At 49.7% G+C, this 20000-nt stretch overlaps 1 protein-coding gene and 4 non-coding genes across 11 annotated transcripts; 4 read left to right on the top strand and 1 right to left on the bottom strand.

Annotated features, from left to right (window-relative positions):
- Window positions 1-126: 126 nt before the first annotated feature.
- AURKB (aurora kinase B) lies at window positions 127-17659 on the top strand. 7 transcript variants are annotated; one of them, XM_023193248.3, is made up of 10 exons: window positions 11864-11881; window positions 12162-12234; window positions 12356-12457; window positions 14549-14651; window positions 14764-14818; window positions 15045-15236; window positions 15527-15665; window positions 15776-15924; window positions 17002-17176; window positions 17348-17659. In XM_023193248.3, the coding sequence occupies exons 4-10, from the start codon at window positions 14624-14626 to the stop codon at window positions 17519-17521; spliced, it is 912 nt and encodes a 303-aa protein (XP_023049016.1). In that variant the 5' UTR covers window positions 11864-11881; window positions 12162-12234; window positions 12356-12457; window positions 14549-14623; the 3' UTR covers window positions 17522-17659. The 7 variants fall into 7 exon arrangements, with proteins under 7 accessions (XP_023049015.1, XP_023049018.1, XP_023049017.1 ...); XM_023193247.3 differs by lacking the exons at window positions 11864-11881; window positions 12356-12457 and adding an exon at window positions 127-1111; XM_023193250.3 differs by lacking the exons at window positions 11864-11881; window positions 12356-12457 and adding an exon at window positions 127-1111 and having other exon boundaries at window positions 14488-14651.
- On the top strand, window positions 500-571 carry TRNAP-CGG. Its single transcript has one exon. It is a non-coding gene; the product is annotated as a tRNA-Pro (tRNA).
- On the top strand, window positions 1095-1166 carry TRNAD-GUC. Its single transcript has one exon. It is a non-coding gene; the product is annotated as a tRNA-Asp (tRNA).
- On the bottom strand, window positions 1764-1835 carry TRNAG-UCC. The gene has a single exon. It is a non-coding gene; the product is annotated as a tRNA-Gly (tRNA).
- On the top strand, window positions 2453-2524 carry TRNAW-CCA. Its single transcript has one exon. It is a non-coding gene; the product is annotated as a tRNA-Trp (tRNA).
- Window positions 17660-20000: the final 2341 nt, after the last annotated feature.

Raw genomic sequence — 20000 nt, 5'->3', positions numbered from 1 at the left:
TTTGCCCTGCCCGTTAGCCCAGGAGGATAGACAGACACAGGGGACTGGTGTTCCCCTAGTGATTTCAAGGCTCATTAACTGTCTCCCACCCGTCCCGAAAGCAAGCAACTCCACCGCTTCTCTTCAAAGCTCTGCAACGAAGGACTAGGTCCAAGGACCGCAGGCGGAGGCGGGAATTGTCAAGATCCCAGGTTACGGAATGGCACCGAGTTGGTGACCAAAGGAAGCAGGCACCTGGGTATTCAAGGCAGTCCTACAGGGCGGCGCGGGGGCTAGGCCGAGGCCACTCCCTCCCACTTCCTCGACGCTATTTCCTGGGAGGAGTTGGAGCTCGCGGCCCGGAGCCAAGAGACTCCCAGAGCCGTGCACCAAAATACTAGACTTGGGGGAGGCGGGTTCCTGAGCGCGCGCCAGGACCGTTCTGCCATGCATAGTGGACCCAGCACTACAGCTAGCCTGGCACGACCTCTAGGGCGGTTCGCAGCGGCACTTGTACGTCGGCTCGTTGGTCTAGGGGTATGATTCTCGCTTCGGGTGCGAGAGGTCCCGGGTTCAAATCCCGGACGAGCCCTCCTTTACATTTTGCTGAAACGAGAGTGTCTTCAAGGAATGTGTTACCTGACCAGCGCTGCAGGAGACTTGACTGGAAATCATCAATGTACAGTAAGCTCTTTTGTGGCACCGGTATAACAGAAGGAATCTCAGCCCCCAGACCCGCCTGACATGTCAGGAAGAGAGGAGGCACGCCCAGACTTGGGCAGGACGCTCCCTTTCTGCCTCCTGACTTCCTGCGTGGTGTCTCAACTCCGCCACCACAGCCTGATTTCGGTTTGATTGACACCCATCAATCTATAGTTGTGGATGACAGTGTTTGGGAGAGCCCAGGAACTGTCAGAACTTGGTTCTCTGCAGCCCTGGAGGCACTCTGTCTCTTTCGGTCACTCCATCTGACGATCGGTGCCTGAAATACACCTACAGTTTCTGGTCGGCGTTTCTCGGTGGTTGGAAGAAAAGAACCCTTAGGAACTCTGCTGTCAGCAAGCCGAGTGTAAAGTCCCAGATCAAGGATTCGGAGACGACCGCTTATGGCTCACTCCTCGTTAGTATAGTGGTGAGTATCCCCGCCTGTCACGCGGGAGACCGGGGTTCGATTCCCCGACGGGGAGAATCCTAATGATTTTTTTGCTTTCATTAAATCTGTCCTGGCCCCTGGGATGGAGCTAGAAAAAAGAGGGAAAGGAGGAGGGGAGGAAAGTTTGGCCTACCTCTCCAGCTCGCATTCTAAGTTTCCATTTTACTTCAAGCAACTTGGAGTTCAAACGTGTACCTAAAGTGGCCACTATCTCCTCCGCTCAATATGTTCATTAGTGCTCAGACTTGATCTAGCTTGCTCCCTCCTTGACGGCAGTGCGCCTTTCCAGTCTCTGCTTGAACCTGGCCAAGCAGCTTTGGCCCCGGGCCGTCCAGGGTGCAGAGCCCGGGCTTTTGTTTCCTTTCGCCTCCCTGCGTTTTGTGGATTCGTACTGCGATCCGGACACAGTAGGCAACCCCAGGCCGAGATTCCGACAGGCTGCTCTCACCTGGAGGGGCTTGCAAGGCGCATCCGCCAGGAGCGCGGTGGTCCGGCAGTGGTCGCAGGTGTAGCGGAAAGCGGGTTCTTTCGGAGAGGAAGGTTCCTCAGGAAAACCTCACGAAAACCCTCAACGATGGTGGGGCCCAGAAAACACGAGAAGGAGAAGAGGGGGAAAAAAAAAGTCACTACTTGCGTTGGCCGGGAATCGAACCCGGGTCAACTGCTTGGAAGGCAGCTATGCTCACCACTATACCACCAACGCTCGGATAGTAGCGGGTGCTTTTCATATGTCATGTTGATTGGGATGAGTCGGGTTGGACTCATGCGGAGCCAGGGAAACAGCGTCAGCGAGATCCCGGTAAAAGTAATGGCTGCTGTCGTCTGCCCGGCGCGCAATTGTGAGTGACCTTCACCGCTAGTGCGCGCCACCCCACATGAACCTGTAGGGTTATGCCCAGTCTACAGACGAGGAAACCGAGGTCCAAAGAAGTTGAGTTACCGGCAGAGCTGGGATTACGTCTAAGATCTCTCCAGGGAGCGAGAGCTGCAGGGGCACCATGATGATTTATCATCTCCAGAAAAAAAAAAAAAAACAAAAAGAGTCCTAGACGCATAAAAATCGCTTCTCTGTAGAGTGGGCTCAATGAGCTCAATGTGATTCAAGTTAAGAAACTGGGCCCTAAGCCAAATGCGCCTAAACACAATTTGCCTCTTTATTATTTATCCAGAGGATGAATGTAATTCCCACTTACGTGCGCCCACATCTCCTCAGCTGGTGCCTCGCAGAAATGCGCTGACAAATCTTAAAGATGCGGCTTCATGACAAAAGTCCTCCCCTTATTGCTGTTCAAGAGACCACTCAAGTCACACTTTCGGGCAGGCCTCGTGGCGCAACGGTAGCGCGTCTGACTCCAGATCAGAAGGTTGCGTGTTCAAATCACGTCGGGGTCAAAGGAAACATTGTTTTCCCTAATCAAATAGATTTACGGTGACATTTTTAGGGACAGGACAAAAAAACCTCCTCAGTAGACGGATAGGAGGGGAATGAGACAAATGTGAACGTTACTTAGAAGTTGGGTACAATTTCAGTTGGGTACAGAGTTTCAGCACTATGTGATATATCCCTGAGGCAAAACTGCACACATACCCCTAAAGTCTATAAAAGTAAAAATAAATTTAAAAATAAAAAAAATTCCTGTTGTATGGAAATTTTTTAAGAATTTTTTTCAATTATTATTGTTTGTTTGTATCTTTTTTCCCTTGAGACGGAGTTTCTCTCTTGTTGCCTAGGCTGGAATGCAGTGGCACTATTTCAGCTCACTGCAACCTCCGGCCATGGGTTCAAAAGGATTCTCCTGCCTCAGCGTCCTGAGTAGCTGGGATTACAGGCATGCACCACCATGCCCGGCTAATTTTGTATTTTTAGTAGAGACAGGGTGTCTCCATCTTGGTCAGGCTGGTCTCGAACTCCCAACCTCTGGTGATCTGCCCGCCTGGGCCTCCCAAAGTGCTGGGATTACAGGTGTGAGCCACCGTGCCCGGCCTTTTTAAATGTTTTTAATAATCTCTGCTGTTCTATGTATGTTTACTTAACACTAAACACAAGGTTATTAAATACAAATATTACCTTTCTCCGGACTTCCCAGCAGTCACTAGAAGCCCAGGACCACGTGCCTTTTGGCTGCTTCCAGTAAATCGAAAAACAAAACCGGTGGGGCGGGGTGGGGTGGCTCTTGCCTATAATCCGAGCACTCTGGGAGACCGAGGCAGATGGATCGCGAGGTCAAGGTATCTTGGACATGGTGATACAGAAGCAGACAGTTGACCAGTCCTTGCAGAAACGGTACTTGAAGAACTGCTGATGACCTAAGCAAAGTAACAGCATAGAAACTCTGGTGACCTAAGGCGGAGCTGGCTGTGAGGCTGGCTACCCAGCAGTCCCACCACCATTCTCACTGCCAAGGCAGCCAGAAAACCTTGCCTGCTTTAGTTATTTCATAAGGAGATGCAAAATGATAATTTCCTAATTCTATCATTTTATGTACATTTATTAGCTGAAACACACACACAAATATATTCGTAACAAAATAAACAGGAAGTACAGCCAGGTGTGGTGACTCATGCCTATAATCCCAGCACTTTGGGATGCAAAGGAGGGCAGATCACCTGAGGTCAGGAGTTTGAGACCAGCCTGGCCAACATGGTGAAACCCCCGTCTCTACCAAAAATACAAAAAAATTAGCCAGGCATGGTGGCACATGCCTGTAATCCCAGCTACTCAGGAGGCTGAGGCAGGAGAATCGCTTGAGCTTGGGAGGCGGAGGTTGCAGTGAGCTGAGATCGTGCCATTACTCTCCAACCTGGGCGACAGAGTGAGGCTTCGTCTCAAAAAAAAAAAGGGAAATACACTTACAGTCCTTGTTTCTCTAACTGGTCATGTAGTGGTAGCTGATAACTAGCTTCTTTTTTTTTTTTTTTTTTTTTGAGATGGAGTCTCACTCTGTCACTCAGGTTGGAATGCAGTAGAATGCAGGTGATCCACCTATCTCGGCCTCCCAAAGTGCTGGGATTATAGGCGTGAGCCACCATGCACAGCCATTTAAAAAATATTTTTAGTAGAGTCGGGGTTTCATCATGTTGGCCAGGCTGGTCTCGAACTCCTGACATCAGGTGATCCTCCCGCCTCAGCTTCCTAAAGTGTTGGGAATATAGGTATGAGCCACCGCACCTGGCCTAAGTAGCGTCTTCTACTACCCATTTTGTCTTTCCATTGTCTTCAGCAAGCCCCTCAACTGGTCCTGGTTCTTTCCCTGGTAAGGAGACCCAAACCTTGTTCCTGAAGGGTCTAAGTCACTAGTAATCCTACCTGAATTGAGTGCTTGTAGTTTTCCACTGACCTTAAAATCTGTATTGGTCTACCAGACTACTCAGACTACCATAACAAAATGCCGCAGACTGGGTGGCTTAAACAACAGACATCTATTTTCTCACTCTTCTGGAGGCTCAAAGTCCAAGATTAAGATGTTTACAGGGTTTATGTCTGCTGAGGCCTCTCTTCCTGGCTTTTATATGCTGCCTGCCGTCTTGCAGTGTCCTCACACGGCCTTTCCTCTGTGCCGCCAGGGAAAGAGAGAGCTCTGGAGTCTCTCCCTCTTCTCCTAAGGATGCCAGCCTTGTAGGATTAGGACTTCACTCAAAAGACCTCATTTAACCTTAACTACTTCCCTAAAGGCTCTGTCTGGAAATACATTTACCTTGGGTGTTAAGGCTTTATGATATGGATTTTGGAGGGACACAATTTCATCCATAACAACTACAGAAGAAAATGGTAGTGAAACAATATACATAGACCCAATTCTTGAATTTTTTTTTTTTTTTTTTTGAGATGGACTCTTGCTCTGTCACCCAGGCTGGAGTTCAGTGATGCGATCTCTGCTCACTGAAAGCTCTGCCTCCCGGGTTCACGCCATTCTCCTGCCTCAGCCTCCTGAATAGCTGGGACTACAGGCGCCTGCCACCACACCCGGCTAATTTTTTGTGTGTTTTTAGTAGAGACGGGGTTTCACCATCTTAGCCAGGATGGTCTTGATCTCCTGACCTCGTGATCCACCCACCTCGGCCTCCCAAAGTGCTGGGATTACAGGCATGAGCCACAGCGCCTGGCCTAATTCTTGAAATTTTACACTGGAACTCCACCTGTACGCCTTTTACTTCATTTTTTAAAAACGTCAGAAACAAATAAAGCAAAATGTGTTAAGATTTGACTAATTTAACAGTACTCACATAAGTGCCTTTCAAGTGTATGCCTGGACAGGTGTGGCGGTTCACGCCTGTAATCCCAGCACTTTGGGAGGCCAAGGTGGGTGGATCACCTGAGGTAAGGAGTTCAAGACCAGCCTGGTCAAAATGACGAAACCCCGTCTGTATTAAAAATACAAAAATTAGCCAGGCATGGTGGCGCACGCCTGTAATCCCGGGAGGCAGAGGTTGCAGTGAACCGAGATCGCCCCATTGCACTCCAGCCTGGGCAACAAGAGCGACACTCTGTCTCAAAAAAAAAAAAAAAAAAAAAAAAGTTTAGCCGGAATGGTGGCAGGCGGCTGTAGTCCCAGCTACTCGGGAAGCTGAGGCGGGAGAATTGCTTGAACCTGGGAGGCAGAGATTGCAGTGAACAGAGATTGCGCTACTGCACTTCAGCCTGGACGACAAGAGTGAAACTCCATTTCAAAATAGTAATAATAATAAATAAAAAAGAGCTGGGCGTGGTGGCTCACGCCTGTAATCCCAGTACTTTGGGAGGCTACAGCAGGCAGATCACGAGGTCAGGAGTTCGAGAACAGCCTGACCGACATGGTGAAACCTTATCTCTACTAAAAACATAAAAATTAGCTGGGCATGGTGGCACATACCTGTAGTCCCAGCTACTTGGGAAGCTGAGGCAGGAGAATCACTTGAACCTGGGAGGCAGAGGTTGTGGTGAGCTGAAATCATGCCACTGCACTCCAGTCTGGGCAACAGAGCAAGACTGCATCTCAAAAAAAAAAAAAAAGATATTTTATAATATTTTATAATTTTTTGTGGTTTATATTTAACATAAATTTTACCATTTTAACCATTTTAAAGTAATTAAGGGTTTCTGGTATATTCTCACAGTGGTGCATCAATCATCACTATTTAATTCCAGAACATTTTAATCATGCCCCAAAAGAAACCCTCTATCCATTGGCACTCTGGATTCCCCCTTCTCCCTCCCTGTAGTCTCTGGAAACCAGTAATCTGTTTCTGTCCCAATGGATTTGCTTATGCTGGATATTATGCTGGATATCGCTTGTAAATGCAATCATATAATATGTGAACTTTCTATCTAGCTTTCTTTTCTTTTTCTTTTTTTTTTTTTTTTGTTTTAGACAGAGTCTTGCTCTGTTGCCCAGGTTGGAGAGCAATGGCACGATCTCAGCTCACTGCAACCTGTGCCTCTTGGGTTTAACGGTTTTCCTGCCTCAGCCTCCTGAGTAGCTGGGACTACAGGCGCCCACCACCACACCCAGCTAATTTTTGTATTTTCAGTAGAGTCGGGGTTTTGCCATGTTGGCCAAGCTGGTCTCGAACTCCTGACCTCAAGTGATCCTTCTGCCTCAGCATCCCAAAGTGCTGAGATGGCAGGCGTAAGCCAGCACACATGGACTTTTTTCTTTTTCTTTCTTTTCTTTTTTTTTTTTTTTCTTTTTTTAAGAGAGAGGGTCTTGCTCTGTTGCCAAGGCTGGAGTGCAGTAGCATGATCACTGCTTACTACAGCCTTGACCTCCTGGATTTAAGCAATCCTCCTGCCTCAGCCTCCTGAGCAGCTGAGACTACAAGTGCGCACCACCACATCCAGCTAATTTTTGTATTTTTTGTAGAGACCGGATTTCGCCATGTTGCCCAGGCAAGTCTGGAACTTCTGGGCTCAAGGGATCTGCCCACTGTAGCCTTCCAAAGTGCTGGGACTACAGCCATGAGCCACAGTGCTCAGCTTAGCCTCTTTTGCTCATAGAGTTTTCATGGTCACCCAGGCTCTGTCACCCAGGCTGGAATGCAGTGGCGTGATCTTGGTTCACTGCAACCTCCGCCTTCCAGGTTAAAGCGATTCTCCTCCATCAGCCTCTCGAGTAGCTGGGATTACAGGCGCCCGCCACCACACCTGGCTGTATTTTTAGTAGAGATGGGATTTCACTATGTTGGCCAGACTGGTCTTGATGTCCTGACCTTGTGAGCCGCCCGCCTCGGCCTCCCAAAGTGCTGGGATTACAGGTGTGAGCCACTGTGCCTGGCCCAATTCTTTTATATATATATACTTAGGAGTAGAATTGCTGGGCTTTCTCAGATTCTTTGCCCCGTAGAGTTCTTCCTCTTGGGCCCCAACGTCCTACTTTAGGGGAGGAAGATTGACTTTCCGAACCTCATCATAAGCTTCAAAGGGATCAAAAACTGCCTGCTAGCACAAGCCTGCGCCCTCTGCTACCACACCTTCTTTTTAGAGATTATTTGTCATTAATATTTAATCCTGCAAACAGTTCCGTGACTCCATACACCTTCTAAAACATTAGAACATTAAAGGCAAAGCTTAAGTCCCTGTTGATGACTACCCATCCCTGCCTCCTCCCTCCTCTCCACAGAAGAGACAATGGCAATGCAAATACATGAGACATATTTCACTATGTTGATGTGCGGGCAGTTAAAGGTAAATTGATAGATTAAAGAAGCGAATTGGTGTAACCAAGTCCAAACTTGTTCTGAGGCTGCAATGAGCTATGATTGTGCAGTAAGTGTGCATGCCTCGGACAAAAGAGACCTTGCCTTGAAAAAAAAAAAAAAAACGGGCCAGGCACAGTGACTCACGCTTGTAATCCCAGCACTTTGGGGGAACGAAGCGGATGGATCACAAGGACAGGAGTTCAAGACAAGCCTGGACAACGTGGTGAAACCCTATGTCTACTAAAAACACAAAAATTAGCCAGGCGTGGTGGCGGGCTCCTGTAGTCACAGCTACTGGGGAGGCTGAGGCAGGAAAATCACTTAAATCCGGGAGGCGGAGCTTGCAGTGAGTCGAGATCGCACCACTGCATTCCAGCCTGGGCGGCAGAGAGACTCCATCTCAAAAAAAAAAAAAAAAAAATCCTTTATAATAAACCAGTGAGCCGGGCGCGGTGGCTCAAGCCTGTAATCCCAGCACTTTGGGAGGCCGAGACGGGCGGATCACGAGGTGAAGAGATCGAGACCATCCTGGCTAACACGGTGAAACCCCGTCTCTACTAAAAATACAAAAAACTAGCCGGGCGAGGTGGCGGCACCTGTAGTCCCAGCTACTTAGGAGGCTGAGGCAGGAGAATGGCGTGAACCCGGGAGGCGGAGCTTGCAGTGAGCTGAGATCAGGCCACAGCACTCCAGCCTGGGTGACAGAGCGAGACTCGGTCTCAAAAAAAATTAAAAAAATAAAAAAATAAACCAGTGAACATTTTTCCCTGAGTTCTGTGAGCCACTCTAGCAAATTCATTGAACATAAAGAGGGAATTGTAGAAACCCCAACTTATACCCAGTTAGTCATGAGCACAGGTAAAACAACCTGAGGCTTGCGGTTGGCATCCAAAGTGAGGGGCAGTCTTGTGGGACTGAGCCCTCAACCTGTGGGATCTGATGCTCTCTCTAGGTAGATAGTGTCAGAATCGAATTGGAAGACTCCCAGCTGATGGCTGCTGCAGAACAATTGCTTGCTTGGTGGTGGAGTAAAATCCCCACACATGTGGTCGCAGAAGTCTCCTGTGTTGATTGCTTCAGTGTGAGGGCAGAGGAAAAATTGGGTCTTTTTTTGTTTTTGTTTTTTAGACAGATTCTTGCTGTGTTGCCCAGGCTGGAGTGCAGTGGCGTGATCTCAGCTCACTGCAACACTCCCAGGTTTAAGCAATTCTTGTGCCTCACTCAGCCTCCTGAGTAGCTGGGACTACAGGTATCTGCCACCACAACTGGCCTTTTTTTTTTTTTTTTTTTTTTTTTGAGATGGAGTCTAGCTCTGTCACCCAGGCTGGAGTGCAGTGGTGCGATCTCGACTCCCTGTAACCTCCACCTCCCGGGTTCAAGCGATTCTCCTGCCTCAGTCTCCCAAGTAGCTGGGATTACAGGCTCTTGCCACCACACCTAGCTAATTTTTGTATTTTTAGTAGAGATGGGTTTCACTGTGTTGGCAAGACTGGTCTCGAACTCCTGACCTCATGATCCACCTGCTTCAGCCTCCCAAAGTGCTGGAATTACAGGCATGAGCCACCATGCCTGGCCAGAACTGGCTAATTTTTTGTATTTTAGTAGTGATGGGTTTCACCATGTTGCCCAGGGTGGTCTTGAACTCCTGAGCTCAGGCAATCCACCCTCCTGGGGCTCCTGAAGTGCTAGGATTACAGGCGTGAGCCACTGTACCCGGCCCGTTTTTTGTTTTTATTGAGACAGGGTGTCACTCTAATGTCAGAGCTGGAGTGCAGTGGCGCAATCATGGCTCACCACAGCCTTGACCTCCAGGCTCTGCTGATCCTCTTGCCTCAGCCTACCAAGTAGCTTGGACTAGAGGCACACAGTACCATACCCGGCTAATTTTGTTTTTGTACTTTTTGTAGAGACGGGCTTTCATCATGTTGCCCAGGCTGATCTTAAACTCCTGGGATCAAGCGATACAGCTGCCTTGTCCTCCCAAAGTGCTGGGGTTACAGGCGTGAGCCGCCAAGCCCAGCCACAGTTTGTTTTTTCTACACAATATGCTTTAAACGGCAAATAGCATTTAGAATGCATTCAGGAAGAATATCTATTGTTCATGTAAGAAAAGTGCTAATGGAGGCATGCAGAGGCTCATCAATGTCAAGCTGCTTCCTTCAGTAGCACCAGAAACAGCAACGAGGGCTGCATGCTTCCCTGCTCACTTCCAGAAATCCCTTCCTCCATACCTTGCCCTATATATCTTTTCATCTATATCCTTTGAAATACACTTTATGATAAACCAGTAAACGTTAAGCGCTTCCTTGAGCTGCCCAGCATTCTGAGCAAGAAAACTGATTCCCACTAGTTGGCCCACTTAAGTCACATGCTTATATCCCTGATCCAATAACCATAATCTGGAATAAAACCTGATTAGTATAAGTCAATTGGGACTCATTTCTGGACCCGGAATGGAGTCAGTTTCCTTCTCAAACCCTCAAAACTCTAAGTGCTTTCAGAACTGGGAATAAGGCCGGGCGCAGTGGCTCACGCCTGTAATCCAAGCACTTTGGGAGGCTAAGGTGGGCGGATCACCTGAGGTCAGGAGTTTGAGACCAGCCTGACCAATGTGATGAAACCCCGTCTCTACTAAAAATACAAAAATCAGCTGGCGTGGTCACATGCGCCTGTAATCCCAGCTACTCCCGAGGCTGAGACAGGAGAATCGCTTGAACCGGGGAGGAAGAGGTTGCGGTGAGCCGAGATGGCGCCATTGCACTCCAGCCTGGGCAACACAGCGAAATTTCGTCTCAAAAAAAAAAAAAAAGTGGTATTTAATTAGGTCTTCATCAACCTAGGGATTTGGGGTTGTCAGCAACAGAAACTACTACAGAAACCGACTGCATAGACTGGAGAGACAGGTGGTCCCCTAAAGGAAAAATAAGAGTGTTAGAAGAAAGGAGAAGAGTGCTGGACAGTACATACTTAACAAGTATCCACTGGTTATTTCATAGAAGGCCCAGAAATGTATTTATTTAACTTAGTAATGAAATCTGAGGGTTAGGAAGAGCAGAAAAGAAGGGAGTGTGGCAGGAAGGAGGAAAAATCAAAGTGGGCCCAAACAATATGGCGGCTAACAGAGATCTTGTAAGGAAAGGTCTACTCGTGGAAAACTCCTCCCAGGAATGTCAGAACTTTTAATAACCACATAGTAATGACACAAGAATAAACACACAGGCAAATGAGCAAACAACAGAATACAAAGTCTAGAAATAGACACAAGTAAATATGCTAACATTATATATCAAGGGCAGCATTTAAATTCTGTTGGGGCAGTTTAACAAATGGTGTTGACATAACTGGCTCTCCATCGCGCAGAAGTTAGACCCCAGCTCATACATGTAAAAGGATAAACTTCAGTTATATTAAATATTTAATTTTTTTTTATAAAAAGAAGAAGGCCGGGCGCGGTGGCTAACGCCTGTAATACCAGCATTTTGGGAAGCCGAGGCGGGTGGATCACCTGAGGACAGGAGTTCGAGACCAGATTGGCCAACACAGCGAAAACCCGTCTCTACTAAAAATACAAAAATTCCAGGCGCCTATAATCCCAGCCACTCGGATGGCTGAGGCACGAGAATCGCTTGAAACCGGGAGGCAGAGGTTGCAGCAAGCCGAGATAGCACCACTATACTCCAGCCTGGGCGACAGAGAGAGACTCTGTCTCAAAAAAAGGGGAGGGGAGGAGAAGGGAAGAGAGGAGAGGAAAAGAAAAGAAAATAAGAAAAGAAAAGGAAAGGAAAGGGAAAAGGAAAAGGAAAAGGAAAAGAAAAAGCAAGATAATTCACTGGGGGAATGTGGGGAAACCTCCCTAGGCTGGAAGCCAAGCGTGCGCCCTTCTCATTCCGCCTCTTCCGTTGGGTTCCCATTACTTACGTCACAGGACATCGAGCCAATGGGAACTAGGCATGGGCGACGAGCTCACCCAATGGGGCCGGGGCGGGAGATTTGAAAGGTCCTCGGCCAGGGCGTGGCGTGGCTGAATCAGTTGTTTGCGGGCGGCCGGGAGAGTAGCAGTACCTTGGACCTCAGGTGAGCTGGCCTCCTGTCGCAGGCCTTGCGCCAGGAGTGGGCAGATGATCAGGCAGATCAGAGGGTCCGCTGGGCTGGCCTGCACGCACACCACAGGGCTGGAAGGAGGTAGGGATGATAGCAGGGTGGGGGCGGTGAGACCAGCGCCCGGATTGGAGCTAGTGTGCTGACCTGCTCCCTTTTACCAGCTCGGGCTAGCGCTTCCGGCTCGATCGGTCCAACTCCTCCCTCTCTCTCTCTTTTTCTCTGCTTCTCACGGCTGTTTTCCTTCTCCGCCCAGCTCTCCTCCCCCTTTCCCTCTAAGGATGGCCCAGAAGGAGAACGCCTACCCCTGGCCCTACGGCCGGCAGACGGTAAGGCCCTTCCCTCCGTCCCCGCGCCCCCATGACCCCGGATGGCGAGTTCCTGCTGGGAAACTTGAGATCGTGCAAAGAGCAGTCCCTTATGCACTTTCTCTCCCGTTATGCTCCAAAGTACGCGCCCCAAGTTTGATGACAGAACCTGGCCTGGTCATTTGTAGCCACATCCTGTCAGGTGCTACCAACTTGAATCTGACCAGCCAGTGACTACCAGCCGGTGAGGACCTCCGAAGGGTTCGTCACACACAAGTGATATCTGGGACTGAGCAGGCAGAGATTCCCAACCCATGTCCTGAAAAAAATAAACTAGACAGCAAATATAAATAGACTCTAAAAGGATATAAAGTTACTGTTTAAAAGGTCCAGGGCAAGTCTAAATTATAATTTGGAATTGATGAGTAAGTTGAGGTAAGGATCTCAATGAATCTAAATGGACTTATTTCCCAATTGTCCAGACAGATTTCATTGAGGGGCCTCCTCTCTGATTTGAAATGCCACGTTTATTATATATATAAATTCCCACATATATGTGGGTCTATTTCTGGACTGTATTTTGTTCAACTTGCTTATTTGTAGATCTGTACCAATATCACTATTTGGGAAGAGGTTTTTAGAGGCATAGGGGCTTTCTTCTCTAGGCTGAAGAAGAAGGAAGGGGCCCTGCACAGGCTTTGCTCCCTGTTTGTGGAGCTCTGGCTTCCTGGAGAATCTGCCTGTTCGCTTGTTCATCAGCTTCCTCTCTCATGGAGCACTGCGTGAGGCTGTCAGGAATGGAGTCTGAATGAGAAACCACTGTCACTTTTACCTTGGTCACTCCTAAAAGAAAGTGTATCTATTATTTTGAGAAGCTGAAAGTGAGGCCAGGTGCCATGGCTCATGCCTGTAATCATGGGAAGCTGAGGCAGGTGGATCACCTGAGGTCAGGAGTTCGAGACCAGCCTGGCCAACATGGTGAAACCCTGTCTCTACTAAAAATACAAAAATTAGCCAGGCGTGGTGGCGGGCGCCTGTAATCCCACCTACTCAGGAGGCTGAGGCAGAAGAATCGCTTGAACCTGGGAGGTGGAGGTTGCAGTGAGCTGAGATGGCACCATGGCACTCCAGCTTGGATAATAGAGCAAGACTCCATCTCAAAAAAAGAAAAAAAAAAAAAAAAAGGTGAAAGTGAGAAGTGGTCCAGGGCCATCAGAGTAGCTCTTAGTGTCCTTAAAGCCTGTTCTTGTAAAGGTGTAACCCCTGGTTATTGCTATAACATTCAAGGCCTCAAGCTTCTTATCTAAGCCTTAATAAACTAAGCTTTTTAGGAGACTTTGAGAATACCTCTGTCTAAACCCCTTGAATTGTGGGTGTTCACAGTAGAGACCCAGCTCTCTACTGTGGTATAGGTGAGAGGCTGGATGAATGGCTGTGGTGTTACGGACAGGACTTATACAAGTGGAACAGCTTCACGCCTGAAAAGTGTGGGCCAGAGCCAAAGAGGTGAAATGTTAGGTGTTGGTGTGAGTCTTTTGCCCCTTATCTTAGGCTGACTTAGGTTATTTTATTTTTATTTTTATTTTTTTGAGACGGAGTCTCACTCTGTCGCACAGGCTGGAGTGCAGTGGCGCAATCTCAACTCACTGCAACCTCTGCCGCCCCGGCTCAAGCGATTCTCCTGCTTCAGCCTTCCAAGTAGCTGGGATTACAGGACCCGCACCTGGCTAATTTTTTTTTTTTTTTTTTTTTTTGAGACAAAGTCTAGCTCTGTCGCCCAGGCTAGACTGCAATGGCACAATCTCGGCTCACTGCAACCTGCCTCCTAGGTTCAAGCGATTCTCCTGCCTCAGCCTCCTGAGTAGCTGGGATTACAGGCACTCGCCACCATGCCCAGCTAATTTTTGTATTTTTAGTAGAGTGGGGTTTCACTGTGTTGGCCATGCTGGTCTCGAACTCCTGACCTCGTGATCCCCCTGCCTCAGCCTTCCAAAGTGCTGGAATTACAAGCGTGACCCACCACACCCAGCCACACTGGGCTAATTTTTTATATTTTTAGTAGAGATGGGGTTTCACCATGTTGGCCAGGCCGGTCTTGAACTCCTGACTGCGTAAGCCACTGTGCCCGGCCCTAGGTTGTCTATTAATAACCCATTTTAATATGGGACTGTGAGCAGAGGCTGGGAGGCAAAACTGTCACATCAGTGTTTCTCTTTGAATTGGGGGTGGGCGGCTGGGTGGCTCTTTAGCAAGGGGCTGAAATACTGCTTGCAGCACATTCCACCCGGGTCATCAGACAAAGGCACCCTCAGAGCTACCCCCTGCTCCTTCTCAGGCTCCGTCTGGCCTGAGCACCCTGCCCCAGCGAGTCCTCCGGAAAGAGCCTGTTACCCCATCTGCACTTGTCCTCATGAGCCGCTCCAATGTCCAGCCCACAGGTACCTGGGGCAAGGGGGAGAGGACTGACCCGGGGACATGAGCATCTATGGGAGGATTTAGGGATGAGAAGGTCATCCCTGTTCTCATTCAACTTACCTGTTGTCTCCTTAGCTGCCCCTGGCCAGAAGGTGGTCGAGAATAGCAGTGGGACACCCAACATCTTAATGTAAGTGCCCCAAGCCTTGGGGTGGAGGGGGGTGAGGGGACAGTGAACGGGCAGGAAGTCGAGAAGATAAAACCTAAGGGCAAGTCGGGAAGATAAAACCTAAGGGCAGGAGTAGAGATGAAGAGAAGTGGGGCGGGGGACAGGATGAGATGAGGAAGCGGAGGGAAAACAAACCTCTTAATAACCAAAACCAGTTATGAGTTGCCTTCCCCCACTTTCTAAGCAGGCGGCACTTCACAATTGATGACTTTGAGATTGGGCGTCCTCTGGGCAAAGGCAAGTTTGGAAACGTGTACTTGGCTCGGGAGAAGAAAAGCCATTTCATCGTGGCGCTCAAGGTCCTCTTCAAGTCCCAGATAGAGAAGGAGGGCGTGGAGCATCAGCTGCGCAGAGAGATCGAAATCCAGGCCCACCTGCAGTATGGGTTGATGCCCCCTGAGCCGAAGCCCCTCTGCTCCCTCACCCCAGCTCCTCACTCAGCCCTACCTCATCCAGATTGCTTTCTCTGTAGCTACGGCTTGTGAGCCCCATTTAGCCCTTAGTCCTGGCCAGAGCCTTGAATCCAGAAATCTGCCTCCAGTTTCCCCTTCCCACTCCCATTCCTGGTGTCCCGGGCCTGAGCCACACGTCTGACCCCAGTTTGCTCCTATTATCTTTCCCAGCTCTTTTATGCCTTTGGCCTGAGGCCTCCTCTGTCTCTTCCCCCAGCCATCCCAACATCCTGCGTCTTTACAACTATTTTTATGACCGGAGGAGGATCTACTTGATTCTAGAGTATGCGCCCCGCGGGGAGCTCTACAAGGAGCTGCAGAAGAGCCGCACATTTGACGAGCAGCGAACAGCCACGGTCCGGGCGGGTGGGCACCTGGGCCGCCAGTAGGGGGCTGGAGGCTGAGGGTGTGCTGCTTGTAGCTGGAGGTCCATCCTTGTCTGATTGCCTCTCGTTGCCCCTCCCAGATCATGGAGGAGCTGGCAGATGCTCTAATGTACTGCCACGGGAAGAAGGTGATTCACAGAGACATAAAGCCAGAGAATCTGCTCTTAGGGCTCAAAGGAGAGCTGAAGATTGCTGACTTTGGCTGGTCTGTGCATGCGCCCTCCCTGAGGTATGGTGGCCTGGGAGGCCAGCCCTGGGTGTGAGGCTGGGCCATTAAAACCTCTCCAGGGGCGGGGCGCGCTGGCTCACGCCTGTAATCCGCGCACTTTGAAAGGCCGAGGCTGGCGGATCACCTGAGGTCAAGAGTTCGAGACTAGCTTTGCCAACATGCTGAAACCTTGTCTCTATTAAACATACAAAAATTAGCCAGGCGCGGTGGCGGACGCCAGTAATCCCAGCTACTCGGGAGGCTGAGGCGGGAGAATTGTTTGAACCTGGGAGGCGGAGGTTGCAGTGAGCCGAGATTGCACCATTGCACTCCAGCCTGGGCGGCAGAGTGAGACTCCTCTCAAACAAACAAACAAACAAACAAAATGGTTGGAGTGTGGTGCTAATAATCCCAAGGTCACGGGTTTGATCCCCGTATGGGCCAATGGTAAAACTAGCCAGGTGCGGTGGCTCACACCTGCCAATCCCAGCACTTTGGGAGGCCAAGGCAGGTGGATCACTTGAGGCCAGGAGTTCAAGGCCAGCGGACCAGCCTGGCCAACATGGTGAAACCCCATCTTTACTAAAAATTTGAACTCCCAGCTGTGTGGGAGGCTGAGACGTGAGAATCACTTGAATCCACAAAGGTTGCAGTGAGCCAGGATCGCCCCACTGCACTCCAGCCTGGACTCTGTCTCAAAAGAGCCCGGAGCAGTGGCCTTTTTTCCTCCCACATCATTTTTTAAAGGTTTCGTAGTATCACATAGTAGCTGATTTATTTAAGCAGAACATGCCTGATGGGCATTAGAGATGTCCCCAGTGAACTCCAAAATGAACTCCAAATGAACACTGCCCTCATATCGCAGTATCTTATTAAGACATATCCTTCAGTGTGGAGTTGCTGGGGCTATGTGCAGGCTTACCTCTGGGGCTTTCAGATGTATCATCACCCCAACCCCACCCCCACTCTAGTAGCCCTGCCTGGCTGGACCTCTCCCCTGGTACCTCCCTGGTCTTTTGGCTCCCTGCCATCACATAGCAGGGAAAGGAGAGTTCCTATGTCACTGGGACCCCTGCCCACGCCCCTTATCCCTCCCAGGAGGAAGACAATGTGTGGCACCCTGGACTACCTGCCCCCAGAGATGATTGAGGGGCGCACGCACAACGAGAAGGTGGATCTGTGGTGCATTGGAGTGCTTTGCTATGAGTTGCTGGTGGGAAACCCACCCTTTGAGAGCGCATCACACAACGAGACCTATCGGCGCATCGTCAAGGTGGGAGGACGGCCTGGGCTTCGTGCCAGCTGCAGAGGCCAGGGGCTGCGGGGCTGGGGGTGGACAGAGTGTATTTGCGTGGCCCTAAGTAACTCCAGACAGAATGGGTAGTCAAGGAAGATGTAGCCAGGGTGAAAGTAATGCAGCCCTTCCATCTCTTCACACCTGCAGGTGGACCTAAAGTTCCCCGCTTCTGTGCCCACGGGAGCCCAGGACCTCATCTCTAAACTGCTCAGGCATAACCCCTCGGAACGGCTGCCCCTGGCCCAGGTCTCAGCCCACCCTTGGGTTCGGGCCAACTCTCGGAGGGTGCTGCCTCCCTCTGCCCTTCAATCTGTTGCCTGATGGTCCCTGTCACTCACTGGGGTGTGTCTGTGTTTTGTATGTTTGTGTATGTATAGGGGAAAGAAGGGATCCTGAACTGTTCCCTTATCTACCTTCTACCTCCTCCTTTGTTTAATAAAGGCTGAAGCTTTTTGTACTGATGAGTGTAGATGTTTCTAGGTGGAGGCTTTGCTGTGGAGGAAGCTGTTCCCTAGAAGGAGAGGGGGCTCACCCTGAGGAGCTGGGATGAGCATTACTTTGCTATCCCTGGTAACACCCTACCCTCTCAGCTCTGACACCCACCTGGTCAGCTCCCAGCCACCCCCACCCCTACCCCCACTTTCACCTCTACCCTGTCTATTCTTTCCATTGCTCTGACTCCCAGAGCCCAGGGGCACTGGGGGCCCTGACTCCCCATTGCTACATTGGAACACCAGCCATCTCTGGCCACCTTCTTTCACCTCTCTCTTGGTTGTCCAACTTCTAGTTTTTTCTTTTCTGTTTCATTCTCTGCCCCTTTGCCAGCGTAGGAGCAACTGAACAATTCTGTACCCTAGAAACTGTCTTTGATTCTTTTACTGCTCTGGTCAGGATCTAGTACAGGAGCCAATAGAAGCAGTAGTGATTCTGTCTTGTTCCTGACACGAGGTTTCACTGTCATGTATGATGCTTGCTATAGGTTTTTGATAGATACCCTTTATCAGGTTAAACAGGGCCTATTTACTCCTAGTGTACTCAGTCTTTAAAAAAAAAGTTAAGTCCAGGCGCAGTGGCTCACGCCTGCAATCCCAGCACTTTCAGAGGCCGAGGCGGACGGATCACAAGGTCAAGAGATCGAGACCATCCTGGCCAACATGGTGAAACCCCATCTCTACTAAAAATACAAAAATTGGCTGAGCGTGGTGGTGTGTGCCTATAATTCCAGCTACTGAGGAAGCTGAGGCAGAAGAATCGCTTGAACCCAGGAGGTGGAGGTTTCAGTGAGCCCAAATCGCACCAATGCACTCCAGCCTGGCGACAGAGCAGGACAGAGCCTTACCCTGTGGTGCAGATTGGAGTGTAGTGGTCTGATCTCGTCTCACTGCAACCTCCAACCTCCTCTCAGGTTCAAGCTATTCTCCTGCCTCAGCCTGCCGAGTAACTGGAATTACAGGCACATGCCACCAAGCCCGGCTAATATTTTTGTAGTTTTAGTAGAGATGGGGTTTCACCATGTTGGCCAGGCTGCTCTCGAACTCCTCACATCAAGTGATCTACCCTCCTTGGCCTCCAAAAGTGCTGGGATTACAGGCGTGAGCCACCACGCCTGGCCAAGTTTTTGTGTTTTTTGTTGTTGTTTTTTGAGACAGAGTTTCACTCTGTCGCCCAGGCGGGAGTGCAGTGGTGTGATCTCAGCTCACTGCAGCCTCCGCCTCCCAGGCTCAAGTGATTCTCCTGCCTCAGCATCCCGAGTAGTTGGGATTATAGACATGTGCCACCACTCCCGGCTAATTTTTGTATTTTTAGTGGAGACTGGGTCAGGGTTTCACCATGTTGGCCAGGCTGGTCTCGAACTCCCGACCTCAAGCTATCTGTCCACCTCCACCTCCCAAAGTGCTGGGATTACAGGCGTGAGCCACTGCGCCCGGCCGGATTTATTTTTTTATTTTTATTTTTTTTTAATTCATTGCTTTACACCAAGCCTCTAGAACAGTGTCTGGAATGTAGAGGATACTCAGTAACTACTGTCAAATGAATAAATCTAACCAAAATTATGGTGGCAGTAGAGTGGAAGAGTGAATTCCTTGAATTTTATAGCAGGAAAAAAACAGGTCATGCCTAAAACTGAAAACTTAGGAAGCAGCAACAGAAGTATGTGATTTAAAAATGTATGGGGCCCAGCGCGGTGGCTCAAGCCTGTAATCCCAGCACTTTGGGAGGCCGAGACGGGCGGATCACGAGGTCAGGAGATCGAGACCATCCTGGCTAACACGGTGAAACCCCGTCTCTACTAAAAACTACAAAAAACTAGCCGGGCGACGTGGGGGCGCCTGTAGTCCCAGCTACTCGGGAGGCTGAGGCAGGAGAATGGCGTGAACCCGGGAGGCGGAGCTTGCAGTGAGCTGAGATCCGGCCACAGCACTCCAGCCTGGGTGACAGAGGGAGACTCCGTCTCAAAAAAAATAAAAAATAATAATAATAATAATAATAAAAATGTATGGTAGGCCGGGCGCAGTGGCTCAAGCCTTTAATCCCAGCACTTTGGGAGGCCGAGGCGGGTGGATCACGAGGTCAGGAGATCGAGACCATCCTGGCTAACACAGTGAAACCCCGTCTCTACTAAAAAATACAAAAAATTAGCCGGGCGTGGTGGCCGGCGCCTGTAGTCCCAGCTACTTGGGAGGCTGAGGCGGGACAATGGCGTAAACCCGGAAGGCAGAGCTTGCAGTGAGCTGAGATGCGGCCACTGCACTCCAGCCTGGGCGACAGAGCGAGACTCCACCTCAAAAAAAAAAAAAAA

Source organism: Piliocolobus tephrosceles, chromosome 16 (genome assembly GCF_002776525.5).
Source record: "Piliocolobus tephrosceles isolate RC106 chromosome 16, ASM277652v3, whole genome shotgun sequence".
NCBI classification, from domain to species: Eukaryota; Metazoa; Chordata; class Mammalia; order Primates; family Cercopithecidae; genus Piliocolobus; species Piliocolobus tephrosceles.
This window is presented reverse-complemented; position numbering and strand designations above follow the sequence as displayed.